At 44.7% G+C, this 24,472-nt stretch overlaps 1 protein-coding gene across 11 annotated transcripts in view; it reads left to right on the forward strand.

The window, feature by feature from the left end:
- The window catches only part of ARHGAP12 (Rho GTPase activating protein 12), a 697,283-nt gene that overhangs the window by 328,070 nt on the left and 344,741 nt on the right, over positions 1-24,472 (forward strand). For all 11 annotated transcript variants that reach the window (XM_069648062.1, XM_069648064.1, XM_069648067.1 and 8 more), the window contains one exon: positions 22,200-22,281. In XM_069648062.1, coding sequence (XP_069504163.1) covers positions 22,200-22,281 — 82 coding nt within the window. The remainder of the gene's footprint in view (positions 1-22,199; positions 22,282-24,472) is intronic.

Consider the following 24,472-nt stretch of genomic DNA (forward strand, 5'->3'; position numbering starts at 1 on the left):
TCCTATATCCTGTGCAGAGTTGTGGATTTTCAGCAGGGCTGTTAATGGTGATGCCTCCTCCACGCCCCATCCCCCGCATTCTGACTAATGGCTTTCTAAAGCGCTATCTGTTTGGTCTCCACTCTCTCCCCTTTATCTCTAATGCCCTCTGTCTCTGGTTCAACCTAAGGTGCTCCCCTCTCTCTTGCCTCTGGTAGGGCCCTCCATGGGAACGGGTGCACCCGGGTCTCCCTCCCACTCAGACATCTCTCCACCTCTCTGCACCTTGTCGTGGTTCGGACTAGACTTGTGTGATCATTCTCTCGGCAGGGTGTTACAAATGTTTGCGGCTAGGCAAGAGAATGCTGATCCACCTAGGTTTTTCCTTGTGTATGGTTTAGGTTCCCGGCGGATGTCGCTGGATCTGAGTGTTCTGGTTAGTTGGAAAAAGTCATTTTCTTTTGTAAGATCTCTGCTCCTTGGCTGTGGATTGCTATGTGTATCATCCATATTGTTTTGAATGCAATTCGTTTTTTGACTGACCGCCAATGTTTCTTTAGTGCTGGAGTGATGTGGTCCCTTTGTGACAGTTTGAGGAGAAGTCTGTCTGCTGTCTGCTGTGTTCTGTATATGTTGCAGTTTCTTTAGTAGATAATCTGGCATTCCGAGGTATTTATTGCGTTTACTTGTGGTTCTAGGAAAAGCCTGTTGTCCATTTGAATTCCAAGGTTTTGCACTATTTTGGGTGACGTGGGTGCTGTTCCTAGTTCTGTGGGCCAAGTGATGTATTGGTTGTTCCCTGTTTTTTTGGATATAAACACTTTGAGGCTGTTTGTGTTCATCCATTCATAGAGTTCTTTGAGGCATTCTACTAGCGTTGTGTTCTCCTCTTTTACATCTTCGAGTTTGTAGATGATTTGGCTGTCTGTGTAGTTGTAGCAGGTGAGGCCTTGCCTTTTGATGGGGTTGATTAGTGGAGTTATGTAGATGTTGAAGAGGAGTGGGAACAAGACGGATCCTTGTGGTGCTCCACAGGTCGTGTGGCGCAGATTTGAATGGTTTTATCCATACTGTTCGTTTTTTCAGATGGGAAAGATTTAATACAGAGCAGCGCCGTGGCTGTGATCCCTATTTCTTCCAGTCTCGTGATACGGATGCTGTGGCTGACTTTGTCAAATGCTGCAGAGAGGTCAGGTAGTATCGGTGCTGAGTTTGTGTTGGCCTTTAGGTCATCCAAGATGGAGTGAAGTGCTGTCTCTGTCCCTCTCATGTGTCTGAAGCTGACTTGTGCCTGGTGGCTCTCTGTGTTCCAGGGAATGTTTGATATTGGTCTGTAGTTGGATAGGTCTTCCACATCGCCAGTAGTATTCTTGAGTGGTTTGATGCACGCCAATTTGAAAGCCTGCAGTACTTTCCCTGTTGAGTGATTGGTTGAAGGTTTCTGTGGCATTCCAATGGCATGCCCTGTGTAAGGATTGATTTATAGATGTCTGGAGGACAGGGGTCTATTGGCAGCCTGCTTTGTTGCTATGTTTCATCAGCTTGACTAATTAGGTCTGCGTTTTCGTCTAGGTCAGTTACATCCAGGTTTGCTGTTGATGGTTTTGAGGATTCCAGTTGTTCTTGTAAGTCATTATTTTTGATGGTATTTCAGTATCTTTTCCAGTACCCGGGGAGCTTTTGGGGCGGTTTGGGTGTTTCGGCTGGTAGTTGGATCACAAATGGTATGATGAAGTGGTCGCTCCATAGTTATTTGTAATGGTGGCGCAGTTGAGATCTATTTTTTTGTTGGCTAAGATTGCATTGTGTCCTGCTGTGTGTGTTGCTCCTTTAACCATCTGGCATAGTTGCATTGTCTTGTGCTGCCTGATTAGTGATTTTTGGGAGTTTGCGTTCTCTTCTTCCAACCATATGTTGAAGGTCCCTGAGGATTATCAGGTGATTTTATGATGGCTTCTATGAAGGTTTCTACGAAGGTTGCGTCGTAAGTCAGTGGTCTATAGAAGAGTATGAATCTGAGGTTTGTTTTTGAGTTTGCTGTCAGGTGAAGGACGAGGGATTTGCAGTTTCTGATGTTCAGCGGTTAATCTTTTTATTTTCAGGTTTTCTTTGTAGGCTATTGCAAGTCCTTTCTTTCCTTTTTTGTTTAACTGTGTGCATTTGAAGTTGTCTGGTAGAAAGCTCTGTAGTGTGACTCTCTAGTTGTCATCTAACCAGGTTTCTGTGACTAATAAAATATCTATTCCACAATCTCAGAGTAGATCGTGGATCTATGTTAGCATGTTTGGACATTGATCTTGGGTTGATTAGATTGCAGTGTATTGTTTTTTTTTCCAGTACTTTGTTTTGTTCTTGGTTTCGGCTTATGGTGGTCTTGTTGGCGGGTTTCCTTGCTGCTCTCAGGATGTGAGGTGTGTTCAGTAGGGTCTGTTTTGGCTTTCGAGTAGATATGCTAGATTTTGTATTGGGTTCCAGACTTCTGTTTTTTGTTGCAGTTGCTGTTGGTGCCCAAGAGTTTTGGTGATACATGGAGTGAGGGTGTAATTTTCCCTCTTGTGCCTTCCGAATGTTGCCGGCCTTATCTTGTGTGGCCTGTGCATCTTGCTGGATTGTCTAGCATGGTTTGTGGTTGGGAATTGTTCTGGTGGGTGGCCCGTCGCAAGGTATGGTGTTAGGTAGAAAGATTGTTCCCTTCTTTTGCAGTTTGTTCTATTTTCTGTCAGGTTTATGGGTGTGTGGTCCGTTGTCTGTTGGCATGGTGAGCTTCCATTTGCTTTATTCTTTATCATGGTTTTCTCTTGGATTGTCCCGTTCTGTGTCGTGGCATATTGTGGTCCTTTGGAGTCTACTGATTTAATGGGTTTGCGTTCCTGGGTTTCGGTCACAGCGGCCCTTTTCCTTTCGGCAGCACTTTCCAGAGTTTTTTTTGGGTTGTAGTTCTACAACGACTTTGTGGTTTTTGGTGGCCTGTTAGGGAAGAGGGGGGGGTGGTCGTGGGGGCGGGGGGTTTCTTGTGCTCTGATAGCTAGCCGATTGGGTAGGGAGGGGGCGCTTTGAGGCAGAGGTGGATGGAGCTTCCTGGGTGCACGCGCTAGGTGTCATTATCATTTGGGCTAGCTTGCCCTAGATTCTGAGTATTGTGGGGCTAGTGGAGCACCTAAGGTTGCGGTCCCTTCCTATGGGGAGGCTTAATTCTGCTGTTTCTCTCGGAGCACAGCTGTAATGCTATGGTGCAGCTCGGGCTGGACCCAGTAGAGGCGGTGGAGCACCTAGAGCTGGTAGAACAGTGCTGGATGGAGGGGAGGATGTCTAGATTTCCGGATAAAGGGGGGAAAAAGACACAGCAGCCAAACACCTAATTTAAGTTTCCTGGATAGAGTTGAAGAGCCCATATTTCAAACACAACAGCAAATGCAAAAACACCTAGATTCGAATTTCCTGAATAGAGGGGAAAAGCCTAAATTTAAAAAAACACAGCAGCAAATGCAAAACACCGGGATTCGAGTTTCCTGGATAGAGTGAAAAGAGCCTAAGTTGCAGATGCAAGAGCAAATGACCTAGATTTGGGTTTCCTGAATAGAGGGATTTACCGGATAGAGGGAAAAGAGCACAAGTATCAAAAGCAACAGCAAATGCAAAGGATTCCTGGATAGAGGCCTAACTGCCAGATATGGCGTACTAACACAATTGGCTTAGATGCCAGATATGGCTAACACGCACGATTGGCTTAGATGCCAGATATGGATAACCTACAACTGTGGGCGATGTGCAGCAGACTACAAGCTTTTTGGTAGTAGGAGTAATGAGTGGTGGGACAGTTTGTAATAGGGAGTAGCAATGGCTGTTCCCCCTTGCTTAACTTGTCAGTCGCTGCTGGTTGACGGCTGAGCTGCAGGCTCCACCAGTGTACACTGGCAAACACAATCTCGAGCTGCTTCTGTAGGAGCTGCCTTGGCCTCTGGGTCTTTATCCGAGTGTGCTGCACGGGCAGGGGTCTGTCCTGGTAGAGACTGATATTCGAAAAACTGCCCATTCGGATCAGCGGTGGAGCGGGAGGTGGGAGCGGGCCTGGGGTGGCTAGGAAACAGGGTCGGCAGGCAGCAGAGATGCACACAGCGCTCAGTGGCGCAAACATGGAAACAAAATGCAATTTTAAAAGCACCCAGAGTAAAGTCTCAGGCGGATGGTATATACCTTGATGCCAGGAAGCGAAGTGATTTATACTTTAAAAATACATGTTGCCATGAATAACTAGCTAAGCTGGATAATGATAAAGATGTGCATAAAAAAAAGAATGCAAAACAGACATCTACACTTTCCCGGAGGATCAATATTTGACAATGTGAAGTGCTGTGTCTTTCTAAAGTTATGGAGTGCAGTTGTCACTTGATTATGAAGAGATTAAACATACTCTGAACGAGTTAGAGAAGTCCCAAGGATTGATCCATTTGATGTATTGTGTTTTGTTTAACATATTTCATATAAGATTTGTTTGTTTGTTTATTTATTTATATCGCGCACCTGACCCGGAGGTAACTGGGCGCTAAGGATAGTGGTGGTTACAAGGCATAGGTTGACAATTATGTGCATTAAACGTTTGAACATACATAGTAAAGGTTACAATGGTAAATATATACAAATGGTAAATATATACAAATTGCGCATTATACATACATGTTGTACATTTGGTCGGATCAGACGTATGAGCCGATCACGGACGTCGATGGAATAGGATACCTAATAGTTAGTGGTATCAGGAGCTGTTATTTTAATTTTTATTTAGTATCCAGGTAATAGCCTGACTTCTGAAATTGTTGAAGGTCTGAATGGTTTGAATATTCTGTGGGAGAGAGTTCCAGAGCTGGGCAGCTAATACTTGGAAGCTGGAGCCTCCGGCTCTTTTTAGATTAAATCTGGGCACCACCAGACATGGTGTATTGGATGATCTGGTGGTTCTATTGGATACCTTCCATGTGACTTTATCTGTGAGGTAGAGGGGGGCTTGGTGGTTAAGAGCTTTATGGGTGAGACACATAGTTTTTAGGGCAATTTTATCCTGTATAGAGAGCCACCTGTGGTACTTTCTCGTTTCTGATATATGCTCTTTTAGGAATATTCAGTGCGGCTCTGAGCGTGTTGTTTTGCATAATCTGTAGTTTGTTTAAGATAGTTTTGTTCGCTCCTAGATAAAGGCTGTTGCATTAATCAAGTTTGGATTGTATGAGCGCTCCCGCCAGCGTAAGGCAGCTAGTGGGGGATAGTAGAGGTCTACAGGCTCTGATCAACTTACCAGTGTAAGCAGTGGCCGATGATGTCATGTTGATGTGTTTAGTTAGGTTAGACTGGGCATCGAAGTAGAAACCTAGAGTTTTTACATGTTTGGCAATGGGTATACTGTTCCCATCGATAACTATATTTGTGTAGTGAGGACTTAGTTTAAAGATGTTGTTAGGTGATCCGACTAGGAGTAATTCGGTCTTATCATCATCATTCAGGCAGAGGCCGTGTGTGGCCATCCATGCCTGAATGATGATGAAGACTTCGTTAATCCGTGCGACGTCTATGTCATAGGTTCCTGAGAGGGGTAGGAGTATCTGGGTGTCATCTGCATAATTTGTGTAGGTGACACCCAGACGGTCCAATTTGTCAAATAATGGCTTTGTAAAAATATTGTACAAAGTGGGTGAAACGCATGATCCTTGAGGGACACCGCAGGTGATGGGGATGGGGTCAGCAGCTGCTGAGGGTGAAAACACGCGCATGGTTCTATTTGCGAGGAAAGATTGGATCCAGGCAACAGCAGAACTGGAGAAATGGGCCGCTGAGGAAAGGTGGTTACAAAGTATGGAGTGATCCACCAGATCGAAAGCTGCAGAGAGGTCGAGTAGAAGTAGGATGGCCATCTTTCCTTTGTCTTTTAATTCATCAATCTGGCTTTTGAGGTCGACCAGTGCAGTTTCTGTTCCATGCCGAGGTCTGAAGTCAGATTGACGGGTGCCGAGTAGTTTGTGAGCTTCCAGATAATCTTGTATCTGCAAGTAGGCTATTCTATCCAAGATTTTCAGTAGAAAGGGGACTGTCGTGATTGGTCTGTAGTTGGTGGGTATAGCCGGGTCAAGGGTCTGTTTTTTTAATAGTGGTAGAACCCAGGACTGTTTGAGGTTACTTGGGACGGAATTGTTGGAGAAGGAGGAGTTTACAAGTTTGGTGATAAATGGGGCGAGGTCTCTAGCTGCATCTTTTATTATCTGGGCAGGGCAACTGTCGCCCTTGCAATTTGACGGTTTAAGAGACACAATGATTTTGTGGACTTCAGGAATGGTGACCTTTTTGAATGAGAAGCCTGAGTAGGTTTAAGAGGTAGGTGTAGGAGCTGGAGTAGTGACTGTTAGTAGGGATCTTTTGTCTGCTATTTTAGTCTGCAGTCCTTTGATTTTGTTGGATAGGGCATTTTGAATGCCGGTACACCATGCTTTATCCTTGGTGCATGTGTCTGGTGGTGGATTAGGGTTCTCTAGTTCTCTTAGGATGTTGAATAGTTCTTTGGTGCTGGAGCTGGCTTGGGCTATTCTGTCATTATAGGTTTCTTTTTTGGCCTGGATTATCTTATTTTTGTAAGTATCAGTGATAGTGGCCAGGTTAGCTTTATTTTCAGGTGTAGGGGATGATTTCCAGCGAGATTCCCATTTTCTTTTTTCAGTGCGGAGTGTTTTCAACTCTGGGGTGAACCATGAGTTTAGATGGGCTATAGGTTTACTTTTACGTAGTTTTAGCGGGGCAATATCATCAATGGCTTTAGTCATAGTCTCGTTGTAAATGTCAATTAGGGTGTTAGGATCATTGGTGTCCGGTATGGCATTAAGTATAGGGGCTATCAATGGAGCTAGAACATCTGCTGTGATGTTACGTTTGTTCCTTGTGAGGCATGGGGGAGCAATAATGGACTTTTTCTTTTCCAAGTTGTTGATATGCAGTTCAAAGGTGATTAGGTGGTGGTCTGACCATACTAGTGGTGTCGGATCTAGTGGGGAGATGGTGCAATTTAGGGCCGCAACCCAGTCAAGTATCCTGCCTTTTTCGTGTGTGGGTTTGGTACTAATTTGAGTATATCCTTGTTCTAATAGTGCAGAGGCTAGAGTGGTGGCGTGTAAGTCACTGGTGTCTTTGTAACCGAGGTTGAAGTCTCCTAAAATTATATTTTGCGCCGTAGGTTTAGTGTCGGCTGCTAGGGCTGTGATGTCTTCTTCAAAGGATCCTGGAGGTCCTGGGGGCCTGTAGATGATATGTAGTGTGATGGTGCTGTTGGGAGAGGTTTGGAACTTAACTGAGAGGAGTTCACATGTTGGCAATGGTGTGGGGGTGGCTAGTCTTATGTTAAGAGTGTCTTTAAAGATAATGGCTATTCCTCCTCCACGGGATGTAGGTCTGTCTGCACGGAGAATGGAATAGTTGTCTGGGACGGCTAGGGCGATAGAGGGACCTGCTGCCTCATGCAACCAGGTTTCAGTCATTACAAGGAAGTCAAGGTTGTTGTTCCCAATCAGGTCGGCAATCTCAGTTGCATGTGCTACCAATGACCTTATAATAGGAATGTTGCAATGGAGAGTACACTGTAAGACGACCGCTTCTCTAACCAGAACGGAGGCATTTGAACTGTATGGTAAACACCAATTACTGACTTTGAAGTTTTTAAATGGGAGAACTGTATGCTAATTGTTTGATTCTGAAGAATCTGATTAGAGTGAAGCACGTAAATTGCACTTTTTTGTTCTTCATAACATTTTATTAAGTTGTACAAAGTCATCAACAACAGAATTTGATCAATAGTCGCAATATTCAGAAATATAAGTTCATATGGAGGATAAGAAAATAGTCTGTGGACGGCATAGCTCGAATGTCCGATATTTTCTTTGGGCTTAGCAGAGTTGTCAAGAGTTCTGGGAAGGGTGATTGTGATTGAGGGTTATGGGTTGGTCAGTAGAGGGGGCTGCTTTGTAGCCATCTGGTGAGTGGTGGCCTTCTGGACAGGGCCGGGAATCTCGTTGCATAGTCCATGAAAGGATCTCAGATGTTCATGTTTTTGGTGAATGAGTTGTTCCGGATCGCAGTCACCTTTTCTGCTACTGCAATGTCCCATCATTTGTGCCACCATAATGCTATTGAGGGTCCCTCCTCATGCTTCCACAGATGGGCCATGGCAATTTTCGCTGCAAGGAGTAAGTGCGTACACAAACGAGATATGTGACCTGAAATCGGTAATGCCCCTGCCCCTGTTTCCCCTAGGAGAACGATCCCCGGGTCCCAAGGAATAGTGAGTCCCGTAATGTCTTTAATGTGTTTAATCACCTCCCTGCAGTATGCCTCTGCCTTTGGGCAGGCCCATATCATGTGAAATAGTGAACCGGGGGTGTTGCAGCCCCGCCAGCATTGGTCCGAGAGATGTGGATTAGCTCTGTTGATTTGGACCGGGGTCACATAATATCTATAGCAAAATTTGTAGCCCCCCTCCCTGTTTGTAATGCATTGTGAGCTTTTATGCAGCCTGGTCCATATTTTTGCCCATTCCTCCACCTCTATTTCCCGGCCCAGGTCCCTCTCCCACTCAATCATGTATCTTTTGTTTTCTGTGGGGTCCACCCTGTCCAGGAGACGGTACAGTGAAGAGATTTTGCTTCTTTTTGTAGAGGTTGTAAGGGTGCTCTCCAGAGCCGTTGGCTCTCTCGAGCATTTCTCGCGAACCGCCCTATTAGATAACCTGTGTCTTATTTGGGTGTAATGAAATCTTTCCCTCTCCTCCACCCCAAATTTTTCTTTGCATCTTTCAAATGTGATGGGCACGCCCTCCTCCAGAAAGTCTTTTTAAGTAATCCACCCTCCCTCCAAGACTGGAAATTATTGGGGCTACAGCCTGGCAGAAACTCTGGGTTGTTCCAAATCGGGGATAGAGGGCCCAGCGTGCCCCTAACACCCCACCTCCGAGCCGCTGCTTTCCAACATCGGCCTGTTGTGATAGTAGCAGCCAGAGGGCCTGTGCTAGCCTGCCCTTTCCTTTCTGGCAGGTCCGCAGGGCTCCCCAGGCCCCAGGTCTCCTCTATCTGCGTCCATTTGGGGGGATCCTCTTCTTGCACCCATGAGAAGGCATGTGATAGTTGAGCTGCTAGAGTGTATCTGGCAATGTCTGGGACCCCCTGTTCCCCCTGGTTTTTGTCCCGCATCATTATTCGTTTACTGATGCGCGGCTTTTTCCCACCCCAGACAAATCCCTGCAGTTTCTTTTGCATGTCCACCAGTACCGGGCCCGGGATACGGGTCGGTATTGCGGCGCAGGAGTATAGCCATCTGGGGATAATGTTCATTTTTATGGCCGAGATACGGCCGAACCAGGATATTTCCTTGGAGGACCAGGACTTTAGGTCATTCTTAAGATTTGTAATCAATTGCGGAAAATTTGCGGCGTATAGTTGCGCCGGGTCCTTAGTAATTCTCACCCCTAGGTAATCTATCGCCTCTCTTGCCCATGGAATAGGCATTAACGGGCAGAGGGCTGCTCTTTCCAGTTTAGTGACGTTGATCGCTAGGGCTGATGATTTATCTAGGTTCATTTTGTACCCTGATAATACTCCAAATTCGTCAATTTCTTTCCATAGGGAATCAAGGGATGTTGTCAGGTTCGATGCTGTTATTAAAACATCATCCGCATATAGTGCAATTTTATATTCCCGGCCCCCTAGTTGGACCCCCCTTATCCTGGTATTCTGCCTAATCTTGCCGGCAAAGGGCTCCATAGATAGAGCAAAAACCAATGGGGACAGTGGACACCCCTGTCTGGTGCCCCTTGATATCTGTATTGCCTCGGATCTCCGGCCATTAATCCTTAATTGTGTTGAGGGAATTTGGTAGTTGGCCATGACCCATTTGGTGAAGTTTGGGCCGAATCCGAAATGTTCCAGGGTCGCCCGCATGTACCCCCGATCCATCATGTCGAATGCTTTGTGAGCATCTAATGAAATCACTGCCATTCCGTCCCCAGACCTGTGGGCATGTTCAATAATGTCTATTGTTCTTCGAATATTGCCATGCGTCCCTCTCCGAGGTATAAACCCTGTCTGATCACTGTCAATTAGGCCCGGCAGAGCCGTGCCCAACCTGCCCGCCAGCACTTTAGCAAAAATCTTACCATCATTGTTCATAAGCGTGATCATAAGCGTGATCGGGCGGTAGGGGGCAGCTAGTTCAGGAGCCCTTCCGGGTTTGTGCGATAGAACTGTCAATGATTCTGCCATAGATCTGGAGACAGAATAATTCCACCAGCTGAGGGACCAGGAGCCTACAGAACTTCTTATAAAATGATGCGGATAAGCCATCGGGTCCGGGAGCCGTAGGTTTCAATGATTTGATGGCGTCGATTATTTCCTCTGCCGAAATAGGCCTCTCTAGGTGCTCCAGCTGATTCGCGTTCTGCTTGGGTATGGACTGTAGATACTTTGGTAAGTTATCTAGCACGGTCGGTGACTCTCTCATGATTTCTGAATGGTATCTCAATAATTCCGCCATTTTGTCCGCATCGGTGTAGAGGGCTTTTCCGTCCGCCCCAGTTATTGTGAGGATGTTATTTCTGGCTCGTGTCTTTCAATTTTTGTACTAATACTCCATTTCCTTTGTTCCCCTTCATGTAATAAAACTGTTTTATGAAGGCTAAGGATTTAGCAGTGCGGTCGGCGCTGTGCATTTCTAAAGCTGTTTTGGCCTTTCTTAGCTCTCTCTCGGCCTTTCTGGAGTATCGTCTTTTCAGGTCGGTCTCCAGGTGATTCACCCTTTCCTCCAATCTGGCTGCGGCTACATTAGAGACCCTTCGTTGTTCCGCACCTGCACTGATTAGAGAGCCTCTGACAACTGCCTTCATTGCATCCCAGATGATGATAATGGGCGAGGTCTCTGTGGTGTTTTCTTTGAAGTAGTTGACTATTGTGTTCTCTATTTCCATCTTAATGCATTCATCCAGTAGCAAAGCATCATTCAGTTTCCAGTGTCTCTGTGCCGGGAGCTTTTGCCCCGATATAGCTATTTTCGCTGACACTGGGGCATGATCCGAGATCATACAGGTGTTTATTACCGTTGCTTCCAAACATGGGTAAATGACCCCCGAGATCAAAATAAGGTCGATTCTTGAGAAGCCTTTATGCACCTGAAAATAATGGGAGTAGTCTCTTAAGGTCCCGTTGAAGAGCCTCCAGATGTCCACTGTTTCCGTTACCCTTAATAGCTTGGCTAGTGAGAGTGCTTGTGTATAGTCAGTTTTAGTGGGCGGAAGGGTCTTGTCCATCTGGGGATTTGGCATTGAGTTGAACTCTCCGCCCATGATCAGATGCCCTTCTTGGAATGCTAAAATGATTGGGACTAAATTTTCGATCAAGGCAGCTTGAGCAGAGTTGGGGCCATGAATTGACGCTATAGTGATTGGGAGCTCCTCAAACATCCCCTTGAGTAGGAGGAACCTCCCATTTGGATCTCTTTTTATAGTGACTTTTGTTAGGGGTATCCTATCGCTTAAGAGTATTGCCGCTCCCCTTTTTTTTTTGGCCCGAGGTGGCAAAATATGCCATTTGGTACCTGTTAAATCTTACTCTGTGTTAGTCTTCCTGCAGTAAATGAGTTTCTTGAAGCAACATAATGTCTCCTGCTAATTGACCCAGCCTGTGTTCTACAGCGTTCCTCTTCCGTGGCGAGTTGAGCCCTTGCACATTCCATGAGAGAATTGTTATTGCACTCGTATCAACCATATTCTCTTATTCCTTTTTTCCTTCTGAAAGTGAGCTCATGTCAGTCTGCTGAGAATGATCCTCCATATCTGAAGCAGCTACAATGTTTTGGTAATGTTTGTTGTTGCTGCTGTTGACCTGTCATGATGTGATCTTGAGTCCCAGGCTGAACAGCTAGGTCCTCCAGACCCAGGGTCTCCATTTGTCTTTTAAAAGTCCCTTCGCCCCCCACCCCTCATAGAACACACATGTAGGATGAACATTGTCCTATTGCTACGGGGAACTGGTGGCACCGATGCGCATATCTTGGCCAACTGGGCCGCCGAGTCAACTGTAAACTTAGAGAAGAAATGCCACGTGCCCCCCTTCTTGGGGTGTCGATTCCTGTGCCTTGTTGAGCGCGTGCTCCAATGTCAGACTCATCTTTATTTGGACCCGAGAATCCGTCCATCTTGCCGATTTTCAGTTAGTTCTTTCTGTTGTAAAAGCTCTATCATCCGGGAATTTGATGGATGTACGTAGTTAGATATCAACCAGGGATGGAGCTTTTTCTAGGTGGCCCTCGGGGTCTGCGTCGCCATGCAGGTTTTGACCACTCTCCATCGGAAGGTTTATTGTGTTGAGATTGAGACGGTTCCTCAGAGTCTGATCCTCCACCTGTTTCTCCGATGCCCATGAATTTGTCGGCCTCTTTCTGTGAACGGATTTGTCTCTGAGTCCCTTCCCAAGTGCACCTGACTGACGTTGGGAATCCCCAGTGATAGGTAATCTTTTTCCCCCTCAGCCACTCCGTGAATGTTGTCATGGCTCGGCGTTTCTGGAGCGTGGAGTTTGTCAAATCTTGATATAGTGTTATGTTGGATCCTTGGAACGTTATTTGGTCCATTTGTTGTGCTTCATTCATGATTTCTTCTTTGATTTGGTAGAAATGGACCCTTACCAGTACATCTGGGGGGAAGTTGGAAGTTGACCTCCGAGCCGCCCTGTGCACACGGTCCAACTCCAGGGATGCCTCGTCCGGCAGGGTTATGATTAATCTGAGCAGTTGGGAGACGTAGTTTCTTAGCTCTGTGTCCGGTATGGATGCCGGTATCCCCCGGATGCGGATGTTGTTTCTCCGCAATCGATTTTCGGCATCTTCTTGTTTCGCTTCTAAGAGTTCACACCTTTCTTCCAGAGCTCTGATTCTATCCCTGCCGATCTCACCTTCAAACTGCTGGTCGCAGACTTCTGACTTGAGCTCCGCTGTCCTTCTCTCCACCTCAATCGCTCTCTTGTCCAAGGAGTTTATTTTTTAGGTTACTTCGTCTGTGCTTTTATGAATTTCCTTTGTCAGTGCCGCGAGCAGTTCCTGCAGGTCATTCTTAGTTACCATTTGTGCTACATTATTCGCCGATGCCTCGTTGGCGGGGTTCTTTTCGCCGGGGAGAGTCTCGGGCGTTTCCCCTTTCTTGGAGCGTTCGGTCGGGGCATTGGCCCTCAATGCTGCAATGTCTGTTTGCTTTGACATCTTCCCACTTCTAGACATCCTTGCCCCTGAATAGACTCCGATTCACCCCCTTGGCGCTCTTTACGCTTGTTTACTCTGCTGCCGGGTGAGGGGCGACAGTGACCCAGAGGGGTCCAGGGGTCAGAGCGAGTAGATTGTTAGGTGATTTTGGGCCTGTGATCACTGTACGATATAGCTTTGAGAGTGGTCCCTCCGGGTAATGTACGGGGTATTGATTCCCCGCCTCTGCCTTGTTCAACCCTGCGTTTGAGGGGATCGCTGCGTTCAATGCCCCACTCCTCACCCTGTCTCCGCAGTGCTCCCGTGTTCGCTCTATTCCTATATTTTCCAAGGCTGCGGGGGTCCGGCGAGCCTGATCTTTTCCTGCGCACTAACGCGTAGTGCAATGGCTTCGCAATCACGCCGTTCGCCACGGCCTCCGATCCCTGCCTCGGAGCAGGCAGTGCCCCTTCTGTGGCCTTTTTTCCTCCCCTCCAGCAACCCGGACCAGGGATGTGGGCTAATGCTCGGGCAGGATCCTCCGAAGTGCGAGGGAAGAACCCAGGGATTCTCGAGTCCTCCCCCCGCCTGTCAGAAATCCTCACTGCTCCGCTGCTGAGTGTCTTCCAGGAGCATTCCGTCGGCGAGATATTAAGTGCCCCCAGCCTCCCGGGACTGGCTGGAGGATTGCGGGCACACGGCACTCTGTTACAGCACTACAATACCGCATGGGTCCACAGTACCTCGGCAGCCCTTGTCGTGTTCATACGGCTGCCCCTCCCCCATTCCGCCGCCTCTCGAGGTTCAGTGAAGCGGCCGCCATCTTGCCGCCGGGGAATCCCTGGTCTCCAAATGCGTCCGATCGTGGCAGGCTGGGCACAGATCAGGGTGCTACTCTCCGTACCGCCGCTCCAGAGCTTCCCCCACGCTGCGGTGCTTTTTTGGTGAAAAAACGGGGTCTGGAGACGGGGATATTACGTTCCGCGCATCGGGCCAGCCAGGAGCTTCTACGAAGTCATGCCGATCGCGGCATAAATTGCACTTTTAAAACACCATGGATAAATAAATTGTGGATTGAAGCTGGATAAATAATGGTTTTTTATTTATTTTGGCCTGGAGGAGTGTAACGTCTGAAAGGAGTGTGCTTTTGTTTTTTTTGGAATGAATGAATAGAAAGATATATTGAATGCCAACAAAGTTATGTTGGGTTTAAAAAGACTTGGAAGAAAAAAAAAATCTTTCACCTGAAATGTGAAAGTAGATAAATCCATTTGAGCCAAGTCATGCATGCCACCACGCCCCATAGTAGCCATCGCTCGATGTTCACCTCCATTTCAGAGCCCCATCAGCAAGGCATCATGGATATGTAAATTAGCACAAATACAAAGTCTTTGCTCCGGTAGAATATCTGCCTATAGGGCAGTGTTTTTTTTTTTAGAAGCATCATTTGCCAACCCAAGACGGGCATAGCATTGGCTACATTTACATTCCTCTGACCCTACAGATAGCAAACATCCAATTGCTGTTCCAGCACCAAGACCAGTGCAAGGTGGATCATTGCTTAGGAGGATACAAATAAAGATTAGATGAGCGCCAAGCAAAAAGCTTCTCCTGAGTACAAGGAATCACCCAGTCAGCAAGGTCTGCCTCTGGAAAATGAGTAGGCAGTAGCTGGCATGATATCCGTTGCATATTAATTATCATTCTCTAGGTCATGTGACGATACCACGTGACTGGAACTTCATTTTAAAATAATTATTTTGGCAAATCCTGCTGTTCCAGGGCATCCTGATCAATACCTGAAGGTGTGCCTAAAGAACAAAGCACTCCCTTGCTTGCAGCACCAGGGGAGACTGGAAGCCACCTTGAATATTTTATTGGCTCCCAGAGGATAGGCTGCCTCCCTTTTTGTTGAGTCTCCCCTGCGTGTCCGCAGCTAAGAGCTAAAATCAGCCGGCCAAAAAGCAGCAATAGGAAACTCCCTGCTTGGGCCTGCTAGCACCAGCAAGGGCATAGGGTTGAAAGCACCTGCTCAAGCCAACCAGCACTAACATTCTTTAGGAAAACGCCTCTTTGCTGAGCTCCGCCTTCTCCAGACTCCTGTTTCCACACATGGGGGAGACTTTGACCTAATGACTCTCCACTCGCTACAGAGCTGCTGTTACAAAGAAGAACTGAGCGACATCCTTATTTTGTTCCCTCCCCTTGTTGTCTTTTGCTCACTTATAGCCCCATTCTAGCCCAACTCACAACATATGCTGACTCCTTTCTAGACAAATTTCCACCTCCCCTCTTTCCTTGCCAATCACCCACCTACCCAAGTCCTCTTGGGCTGTGCCCTTCCTCCACTGTCTTCACTTGCCTACTTATTTTACCCTCCATCCTTCACATTGACATCGCTTCCTTCCTCCTCGCTCTTCTCCCCTTCTGACATAGCCTTCAGCCACAAATCTGTCTAACTTCTACCTCACTTCCCCCACTGCACCCTTCAAAACAGCCTCTCCCATTTTCCCAGGAACTGCAACCTCATCTGTACTCCTCACCGACTGCACAATATATGCTTCTCTCCCCCACCTCCTACTACAGTTTCACTTGAACTCTGGAATGCACTACTTGCACCATTCCATTGTAACCCAATTTCCATCACAATCAAAGCCAGCCCGACTGGGTTAATTTAACCTACTTGCCGAATAGTCTGCTCCCCTCCCAACCCAATCATCCCTTCCCGACCACGCCACTCCTTACAGTGGTGCGTAGTAATGTAGTTTTCTATATTTGTAGTTTGCAGCACCTGCCCCTCAGGTTAATGTTGCCTTAACCTTTCCAAATCGCCTGTTATGTTTGTTTCTGTCCAGGTTTATGACCCACTTTTTTTCAATCTCAAACTGGCTTACCACTTGTTCTCATCTTTTGTGCTTTTGTATCAACACTCTTCCCAAGAATGACTCTGCGATCTGTAAATGTGCAACTCTTTTTTTCATAGAAACTGATTCCCTTGCACTTCAGATCAATGCAAATGCTGTACATTTCTTTGAGATTTTACTACTGCACTTTTTGGAAATTCAGTGTTAATGTGACAAATGTTTATTTGCAGGAGATCAGTTGGCATGATGGTGGATGAGGCGTAGCGCCTGAATCAATTATTGAACCAATACCCAGGCTCTTCCTGGCTACATGAATGGGCTAAATAGCCATGGACAGCCCACCCAAAACCTTTGCCATAGCTGTCCAATTCTTGAGCCTTACGATCGAACCCCAACCTTGCCATCAGACACTATTTAGCTGCCATCACTGAAAAACACAACCTACAACTCCTATGCAAGATTTGACATATCTTTTCCCCTCCTGGCCTTCGCACCACAGTTCAAGCACTAGTTCTGTCCAAGCTGGATTACTGGAGCACTCTCCTCACCGGACTGCAAAAACCGCATCCTATCCCCGTTTCAAGCACTACAGACAGAATGTAGCCGGTCTCATCCTGCACCTTCCCAAACACTTGCACATCACCCTAGCTCTTTCCCAGCTCCACTGGCTCCCCATATCCAAACGAGTGCTTTCGAATTACTTTTTATTCAAAGCCATCCATCTCCAGACCCCATCCTTCCTCAAACTGAAACATCTCCTACACATTCCATGCTGCAAACTAACATGCACACAAAAACAAACTTTCACCCTGTGAGCACCCAGAGCCTGGAACACCCTACCACTCCACATCTGCACTGCACCCACCATCACCACTTTCCCAAAAACCCCTCAAAACATACCTCCCGTCCCCACACCTAATCCAGCCACACCACCTTCCTTGCACCAGCAGTCTATCCTTTCATCCGATCGTGTCTTGAAAGATGTAACTTTTTTTAAAATTTGTTATAGCTGAAAAATTACAGCCTTTCAAATATACAAAACAATTTATACATAAAATAAGTTCACAATAACATTATTTAAAAAATTATAATTTTTTATTTTTCATAACAATTAATGTTATTCATGAAGTAAGACATGCTAAAATTATTAGTCCTTTCTTTCAGAGTCTACATAGTCCTGTAGTGGACAACTGATCATCATGTTGGTCAAAACTCTCATTATATAAACCTAGCCACATAAGACTACACCATAAACCCTGACAGTTCAAGGACTGCATGAATAGAACCATCGTCACTCTAACTCTCGAAAAATGCCTGTCATATAGTATTTGCCACAGCAAGTCAGTGTCAGGAATTTGTTAATCTTCAAACAAATGCTTAAAAAATCTCGTTCTTTGGGCTAGTAACGTTGGGCATTCAGCAATCAAATGTTTTACTGATTCGACTTGTAGTTTGTTAAAGCTAAAGCTACACCCATTATCTTGGGTAATATACCGCCTAAACAGAATTTCATTAGTGTGCCATAGATTTAGTCTCAACCTCGCATACTGCGCTCTGCACCTGGGATCGGGAAATTTTAGCAAATATGGTTCGGTTACATGCAATCCTTTTACACTAAAGGGTTGGTCCCTAAATGATTGTAACACACATTTCTCTCTAGTAACAGTCCAGGCATATAGCCAGATAATTTTTTTGACCTTAAACGGATTTTCAATGAAAAGGCTCGCAGAGGACCCCACAGTCTCGAATAGGTTTTTGGCCCTTGCACTCCATGCTTCCATTTTTGGTTGTTTAGATGTTAGTACAGCTTTAGCTAGAGTATGAATGATACCAGAGGGTTTCTCTTCCATCAGTTACTTCTGATAAAGAGAAGTTTCCAACAATAGATCGCATAAAGTGACACCAGACCCAATTCATGGCGGATAAGACATACGGAAACCGACCTGTGAAGCCCCAAGAGAGCCTTCCAGAAGCGGCCCTCAATTTTCTGCCAGAAGGCCACACTTCAAGTCATGTCTTCTATCAGCACCATATACCAGAACGGGAGTTACTTTTTGTTTGAAAAAAGTAATAACAGGAAAAGGAATTTCCCGTATCTGGCCTGAATAACTTGGGCCTGTGATTTGGTGGTTTTCAGTTTAGACTCTAGATCATAGAAGTAAGTTTTCTCATTCATATGATTGCTTGTTAGCAAACACAAATACTTATATTCCGACACTATTTCTAGTTTATTCCCCTGCAACTTCTACGTTATGGGTTTTAGATTTTTCTTCAGAGACAAACCCCAAACCATGATCTTACATTTAGATTGATTAATTGTCAGCAGATTTGCCGCGACGTAAGTGGCAAGTTGACAAAGGAGGGCACGAAGTCCCCTGGGAGTTACAGCCAACAACACAAGGTGGTCGGCATAGAACAACCAGGGGACCGCAGTATCCCCCATTCTAAGCGAGTCAGAGATCACGCTGACAAAATGGTGACACACATCGGATACAAAAAAGTTAAAAAGGGTACAGGCCAGTTAACCCTGTTTGAGTCCTCTAAAGGTCTCAATAGAATCAGATAATTTCGCATCAAGGGATAATCTGATTTGTATTTAAGTCTGCGAGTGCAGTTCTTGTATCCAGAAGAGAAGATTCTCGGGGCAGGCTGCTGATCGAAGCTTCTCTATCAAGAGGCCTCTACACATTGAATCAAAATCGGCCTGAAAGTCAATAAAAGCCAGGTATACTGGCTGCTTTTTGATTTGCTTTTGAATTTTAATCATTTGCAACATATGTAGGTTTATCGCAGTTGGTAGACCCAGCATTAAGCCCGCCTGGATTGGATCTCGCTCCCTAGTGTTGTCTAGCCATAAATTCAGATCTCTGAAAAGGAGTCTGGTGAAGAGCTTGCCCGGGATATCTAACAGAGTTATTGGTCTGTAGTTCCCAGGGCAGGATCGCTCACCCTTTTTATATATAGGAATCATGATTGATTTCCTCCAGGATGTGGGTAGCAATCGGGTCCTAATAGTTTGAAGAATTTGTGAAAAAAATGTTAGCCCATGCCAAAGGGTGCTGTTTAATTGTAAAGTTAGATAGACCTTCAGGCCAGGCACTCTGGAGGTAGTCCATTTAGAAATGTAATATAAGATATCCTCTAGATCGAAATGAGGGTGATCGTTCAAGGGCCCAAGGGATGGTTTAAATTTACCTGCTAGCAGAGTGATTGCGTAAAGAGACTTATAGAAGATAGCCAGTCTTACCCGGGAATCTGATTTATCTGGGATGCTCGGGATAGGCCCTCTTGTGACTTATTCAATAAGCTCCAGATTCTCGCAGAGCTCTGAGGCCATAGCCGCCAGCATTTCTTCCGCGTCCCGAGATTAATGCACGCCTGGCCTTGATCCAGTTTTTGTATTTGCACTTTAATGTTCTGAGGCCTAAGATGGCAATGGGGCCAGGGAGGAGCATGATTTTTCTTTTCTCCGCTTGGTGAATAGTTTTCCGTGCAGCCAATTCCAGATCGTAGACCTGCAATTTAGGGCAGTTTTACCCCGACTGGACCTATTAACCTTAAACACGTGCATGACGGTGGTCGGTCAAAAAACCGAAAACAAAATATCGAATCACAAAAATATCGAAACCAAAATCTCGAAAAAAAAAATCTTGAATTATTTATTTATTTATTTATGTGTATTTGTGGGTTCAGGTAAGTATAAAAAAAGGGTAAAATAAAAAAAAAGAAAAAAGGGGGGTTGGGGGGGGAACCCCCCCATTTCGAAATAAAAAGGTATTAAAAAAAAAATTCGAGATTTTTGTTTTCGAGATTTTGGACTCGAGATTTTTTTTTTCGAGATTTTGTAATTCGGTTTTTTCACTATAAACCGTGCATGACATCCACATACAAGACCTGCTCACCCTATCTAGAGACAGTATCTAGATGAGTTATTCAACAGACAATTGTTAAAGTCTGACGATGGAGACGGTGTCCAGTAAAACATTTGTTTGCGTTATTAAGAATCATGCCTGTTGCCAGCGAGACTGACTAATCGTTGGAATAGGCCAAGACCAAAGACTTGAGGATATCGGGATCACTTATTGATTGAGAAACTACTTGAAATCAGGAAATGAGACCAAACAGATCATTGTCCACAAAGATGTAATCAATCGAGGCCCGTTGGTGGCCTCGGTGCCATGTTTTTTCAGGAGGATTATCTCCCAACACACAGCTATTCAGCATGTTTAAATGGCGTCCCTTTACGAGAGAGTTTAGTCGCTTTGCAAAGAGATTCAAGGGCTTTGAAGTAGCTGATGTGGGCACAGCTGCAATCTAGTAGTGATAGGTTAAATAAATCTTCTAGGTAATTAAGATATACATCATCAGAAATACCAACAGGGTTTCGGTAGGCGTTAATTAGAGCAATAGTCATTTTACCCGCTTTAATTCAAAAGATGAAAGATGTAATTTCCATTTCACCTACCACCTTCTGCACTTTTTAACCTTGTAAGTAGCTCTGAGACACTCGGCCGCTGGGCCAGCGCTGGCAACAATCCAAATAAAATAACTAACTCCAAATATTCATCCTTAAGGTGGATTTGTGGGGAAACACGAGAGAGGATATTTTAGAAGCTTTCTAAAGTACGTTTTTTCGGGCTCTAATTGGGGTTGCCAAATACACACCAGTTTGTCTCCTTAGGTTGGAAACGGGTGTGTGCCTGGTAGTGCAGTTTGCTAAATCAGCCTAGTTCAGGTACCCTCATAAGAACCATATGTGCCCCTGGGTAAATGGGAATATTCAAAACATTGTTACTGAGCTGCCTCTTAAGATGTGAGGTAAAACAAATATGCCCTAGGAGACTCTGCTTGGCTTTGGAAAAATGCCATCACCTGGAATAGCAAAAAAGGCATTTGCACGGGAAGCCTTTACCTCTTTATTAAAGCAGAGGAAGGAAAATATTAGTGTTCCCAAAATTTGGCAAAGGTTTGTAGCTTGAGTTGTTGAAAGCTCTATGGTCATATTAAGAATCCGGGATTGGCTGAGTTCTCTTCTTCACATGCGAGATCCCTAGTGCTTATAACGGCTGCACATTTAAATGTTCTCAGGTTAGTGGATAGAAGGAAGTGTTTTAAGGTGGAAGTAAGGGAGAATCCACATTTTCAGGTCAAGGGAAAAGAGGTTTCACCCCCACCCCCAAATAGATATGCTCCAAATACATATGTCAATGGATGCAATTATTGAGATTGTATATTTGGTGAAGTATAATATAATAACCTAATGCCGTACAATGTTTATTTAGAGCAGATGTCGAGGAGGTAGCATTTGCACTTGCGAGCATTGAAGCTAGTGGGCACGGCATAATGATTCCATTAGTGTTGAATATGCGATGTTAGGATCTGCAACAATCGTTCTCTAGATGCCAAATTCCTTGTCAGGCTATGAAAATAGTGATTTTATACAATTATTATTGTTGCATTGAGATCTACTTTATAGTAATGTTTGTAGGGGAGAACCAGTGTAAATGTATACGTTATATAAATGTTCAAATGGAGAGTGTTGAAAAAGAAATTGAAAAAAGTGTGCGTTAAAATATTAGGTGGATTCACACTTTGATTTAATGTATTGTCCACTATATAAAATGACCTGGAAAGGCATGTTTTTAATAAACCCATTTTACTATTCACACAGTCGGAACACTTTAACCATTTCCTGTAATTGCACAGCCATTTTATTTAATTGCAAGGTTTTTCCATGTACCTGGAAAGCATGTTATGTCAGATCAAAGTTGATTAAAAGTGAAATCTATCAGTAATAATTAATTGATCCAGACTCAATATCCTATACTGTACAAATGTTATTTTAATTGGGATATTAATACGTGTTAAGTTTTATTTCTGCTTTGCATCTAGTTTTGCACAGATTGTTTACAACAATGTTTGATATTTTTTTTAAAAACAGCTATTTCATTACATGTAAACCTTCATAAGGAAAGTAGAATATTTCAGAATTACATTTTTGAATAGTGTTGATTTTTCAAAGCATAATCGGAGTATAACATGTTGGCTACAATATTCCTCCAAATAACCTATGGGGATAAATAAAAGCAACTTGTAATGTGATTGCAGGAAAAACTGGACATCTTCCTGGGCAGTACTGCAAGACTCATCTTTACTATTTCCTAAAATGCAAGGAAGTGGGGCTGGCTGGGTAAGTGTTACAAGCATTCTAAAAATGCAAGCACCTGTGATTTCAATGCACCGAGTCATCAGCAAGGAGGGCAAAATGTAATTTGTCACAAATACATTTAAAGTAATGTGGTATGTCTTAGTGATATCATGGAAATACAAAATGTCCTATAAGAAAAAATACATAAAACTTGAATTAAGCAAAAGCCCATATTGTTCGGGAAAAAAGAAAATAGAAAGAAACCTCAAAATTGACAATCTTGGTATAGAATACATTGTTCTTCCACACGCATCAACATAAAAGTGACATTTACTGCGCCTGGCTAAAGCAAAGAGTTTTGACTGTTTCCATACCTTTTGTGGGGGGGCCTGCGGGACAAGAGGGAAGAGCAGTGATTCTGCACCCCTCCCCAGTATTTTCAAGCAAGGGGAGGACTATATTGATGGTTTTGTTGCAGACCAGTGAGGGAACTTGTTCATTATACAACTGATCCTAATGAGGCCTTTTTTCTAATTTCCATTAGCAGAGAAGAGCTCAGCAACATTGATTGCATGTATAAGTGGGGGCATGTATGTTGAAGTGGCCTTAATACAGCCAACGATTTGTGGATAAGTCTCCTTTTAATGCGGAAGACGCTTTTCACTTGTACAACATGACTTTAGTCTAACGCTAGGCCATGCCATCCAAAGCTAGACAGAAAATGGGTTTACCTTAGTGTTTGTGGTTTTGTGCTTGCAAGTTCTGGTTATGTTTATTTGACTTCTATGTATGATGCTTTAATATGTCCTTGTTCTGTCTGTGCAGTAGAAATACAACAAAACCTGCTTAATGTACAAATGTGCTCTTAAAAAGAGGAAGTTCTACCAAGAACAATTTAAATCTCAAATGATTTAGCTGAGCGCTATGATTCCAGTTGATAGGTTTGCTTTAAAATAGAAACATTTAAAGTTTTTACATACCTCCACAGTAGGACTTGCACTGCTAGGTGAACTGCTGTTATCCAACTAATCTTTCAAACTTCGATGAGGAGCTCTACGGTGACAATAGTAGTTAGTGTTTGACTGTGGTATTAATAAAGCAGGGACATGGTAACTTTGCCTCAAAGTGCCATTCTTTATCTCAAATTACCATGTTTTTTACAGATTTCTTCAACTTCTGTAATTCTTTAAAATATATATATTTATAGTGCCAGTCTCTAGTTGGTTTGACTCTTTTTAAAATGTATATGGCGCCATGTCGCATCTACACTTGAGAAAGTTAATATTGAAGGTTTTTATACCGCATACAGGTGCCACTTGTGTGGTCTCTCAGTGCTCTGGCGGTTCTGTGAAGAAAAGAAGAGGGGTAGGTTAGTGGGAAGAGTGGGTGAAAGAGCAAGGGAGCTGTGATGTGCTGTTGGCAGCTTCAGTTTGGATGTACCGTTCACTGAGCGCTTGGGTGCGAGTTTCGGGCGACAGACGTCATGTGGTGTTGTGCAAGGTGTGTGCTATGTTTTGTTGTTGCAGTGTTGTGAAGTGTGCTTTGTTGTGCTGAGGAGTTTTGGTTGTTTTAGTGCAGTATGGGAGAGGTGTATGCAGAGGGTTGATTGTTAGTAACAGTTTGGGTTGTTAGTGGCCATGGTTGATCTTCAGCTTTTCTGGCTTATTAGTTTCATCTTCCTTTCTTCGATGTGCCCTTTCTAGTTGTATCAGTCAAGTCGCCTCTGGGTGAAGGGTTCTTGCGCTACGTTGCTACTGTCTCTTGCCAGAGTTCTGATTGCAGTGCCAATTTCTGGCTAAATGCCGTTCCTAGCCCAGAGAGTGATCTGCATGGCGGGGAGAGCTTTAACTGAATTCCCTTGGGGGTTAAATTCTAGTAGGGCCATAGTTGGCGTTTGGTCCAGTTCCCTCTTGTTGCCCTTACTCGGGGCATGCCTGAGGGTGAACCTCCCTTTCCCATTTTAATCACTGGCTTTTCCTCAGCATACTTCCTTGGCCCTAGCATTTCTTGCTTATCACCCTCTCTTTTCCGAGGTGCTATGTTGGCAGGGGAGGTGGAATGGAAGGATGCGAGTGGTTCAATTTACGGACACATGCCTCAATCTTGTTTTTCCTGGTTACTTCTCTTTTTTCCCATACTTGGTTAATTGGGAGGTGTGCTGATGTCGGCTTTGTTGTGTTCGGAGTTGGAGCCAGGTTTTTAGTGGTTGCCTGAATTGTGTATGGTCCTCCAC

Source organism: Ambystoma mexicanum, chromosome 2q (assembly GCF_040938575.1).
Source record: "Ambystoma mexicanum isolate Mex_15411 chromosome 2q, UKY_AmexF1_1, whole genome shotgun sequence".
Taxonomy (NCBI): Eukaryota; Metazoa; Chordata; class Amphibia; order Caudata; family Ambystomatidae; genus Ambystoma; species Ambystoma mexicanum.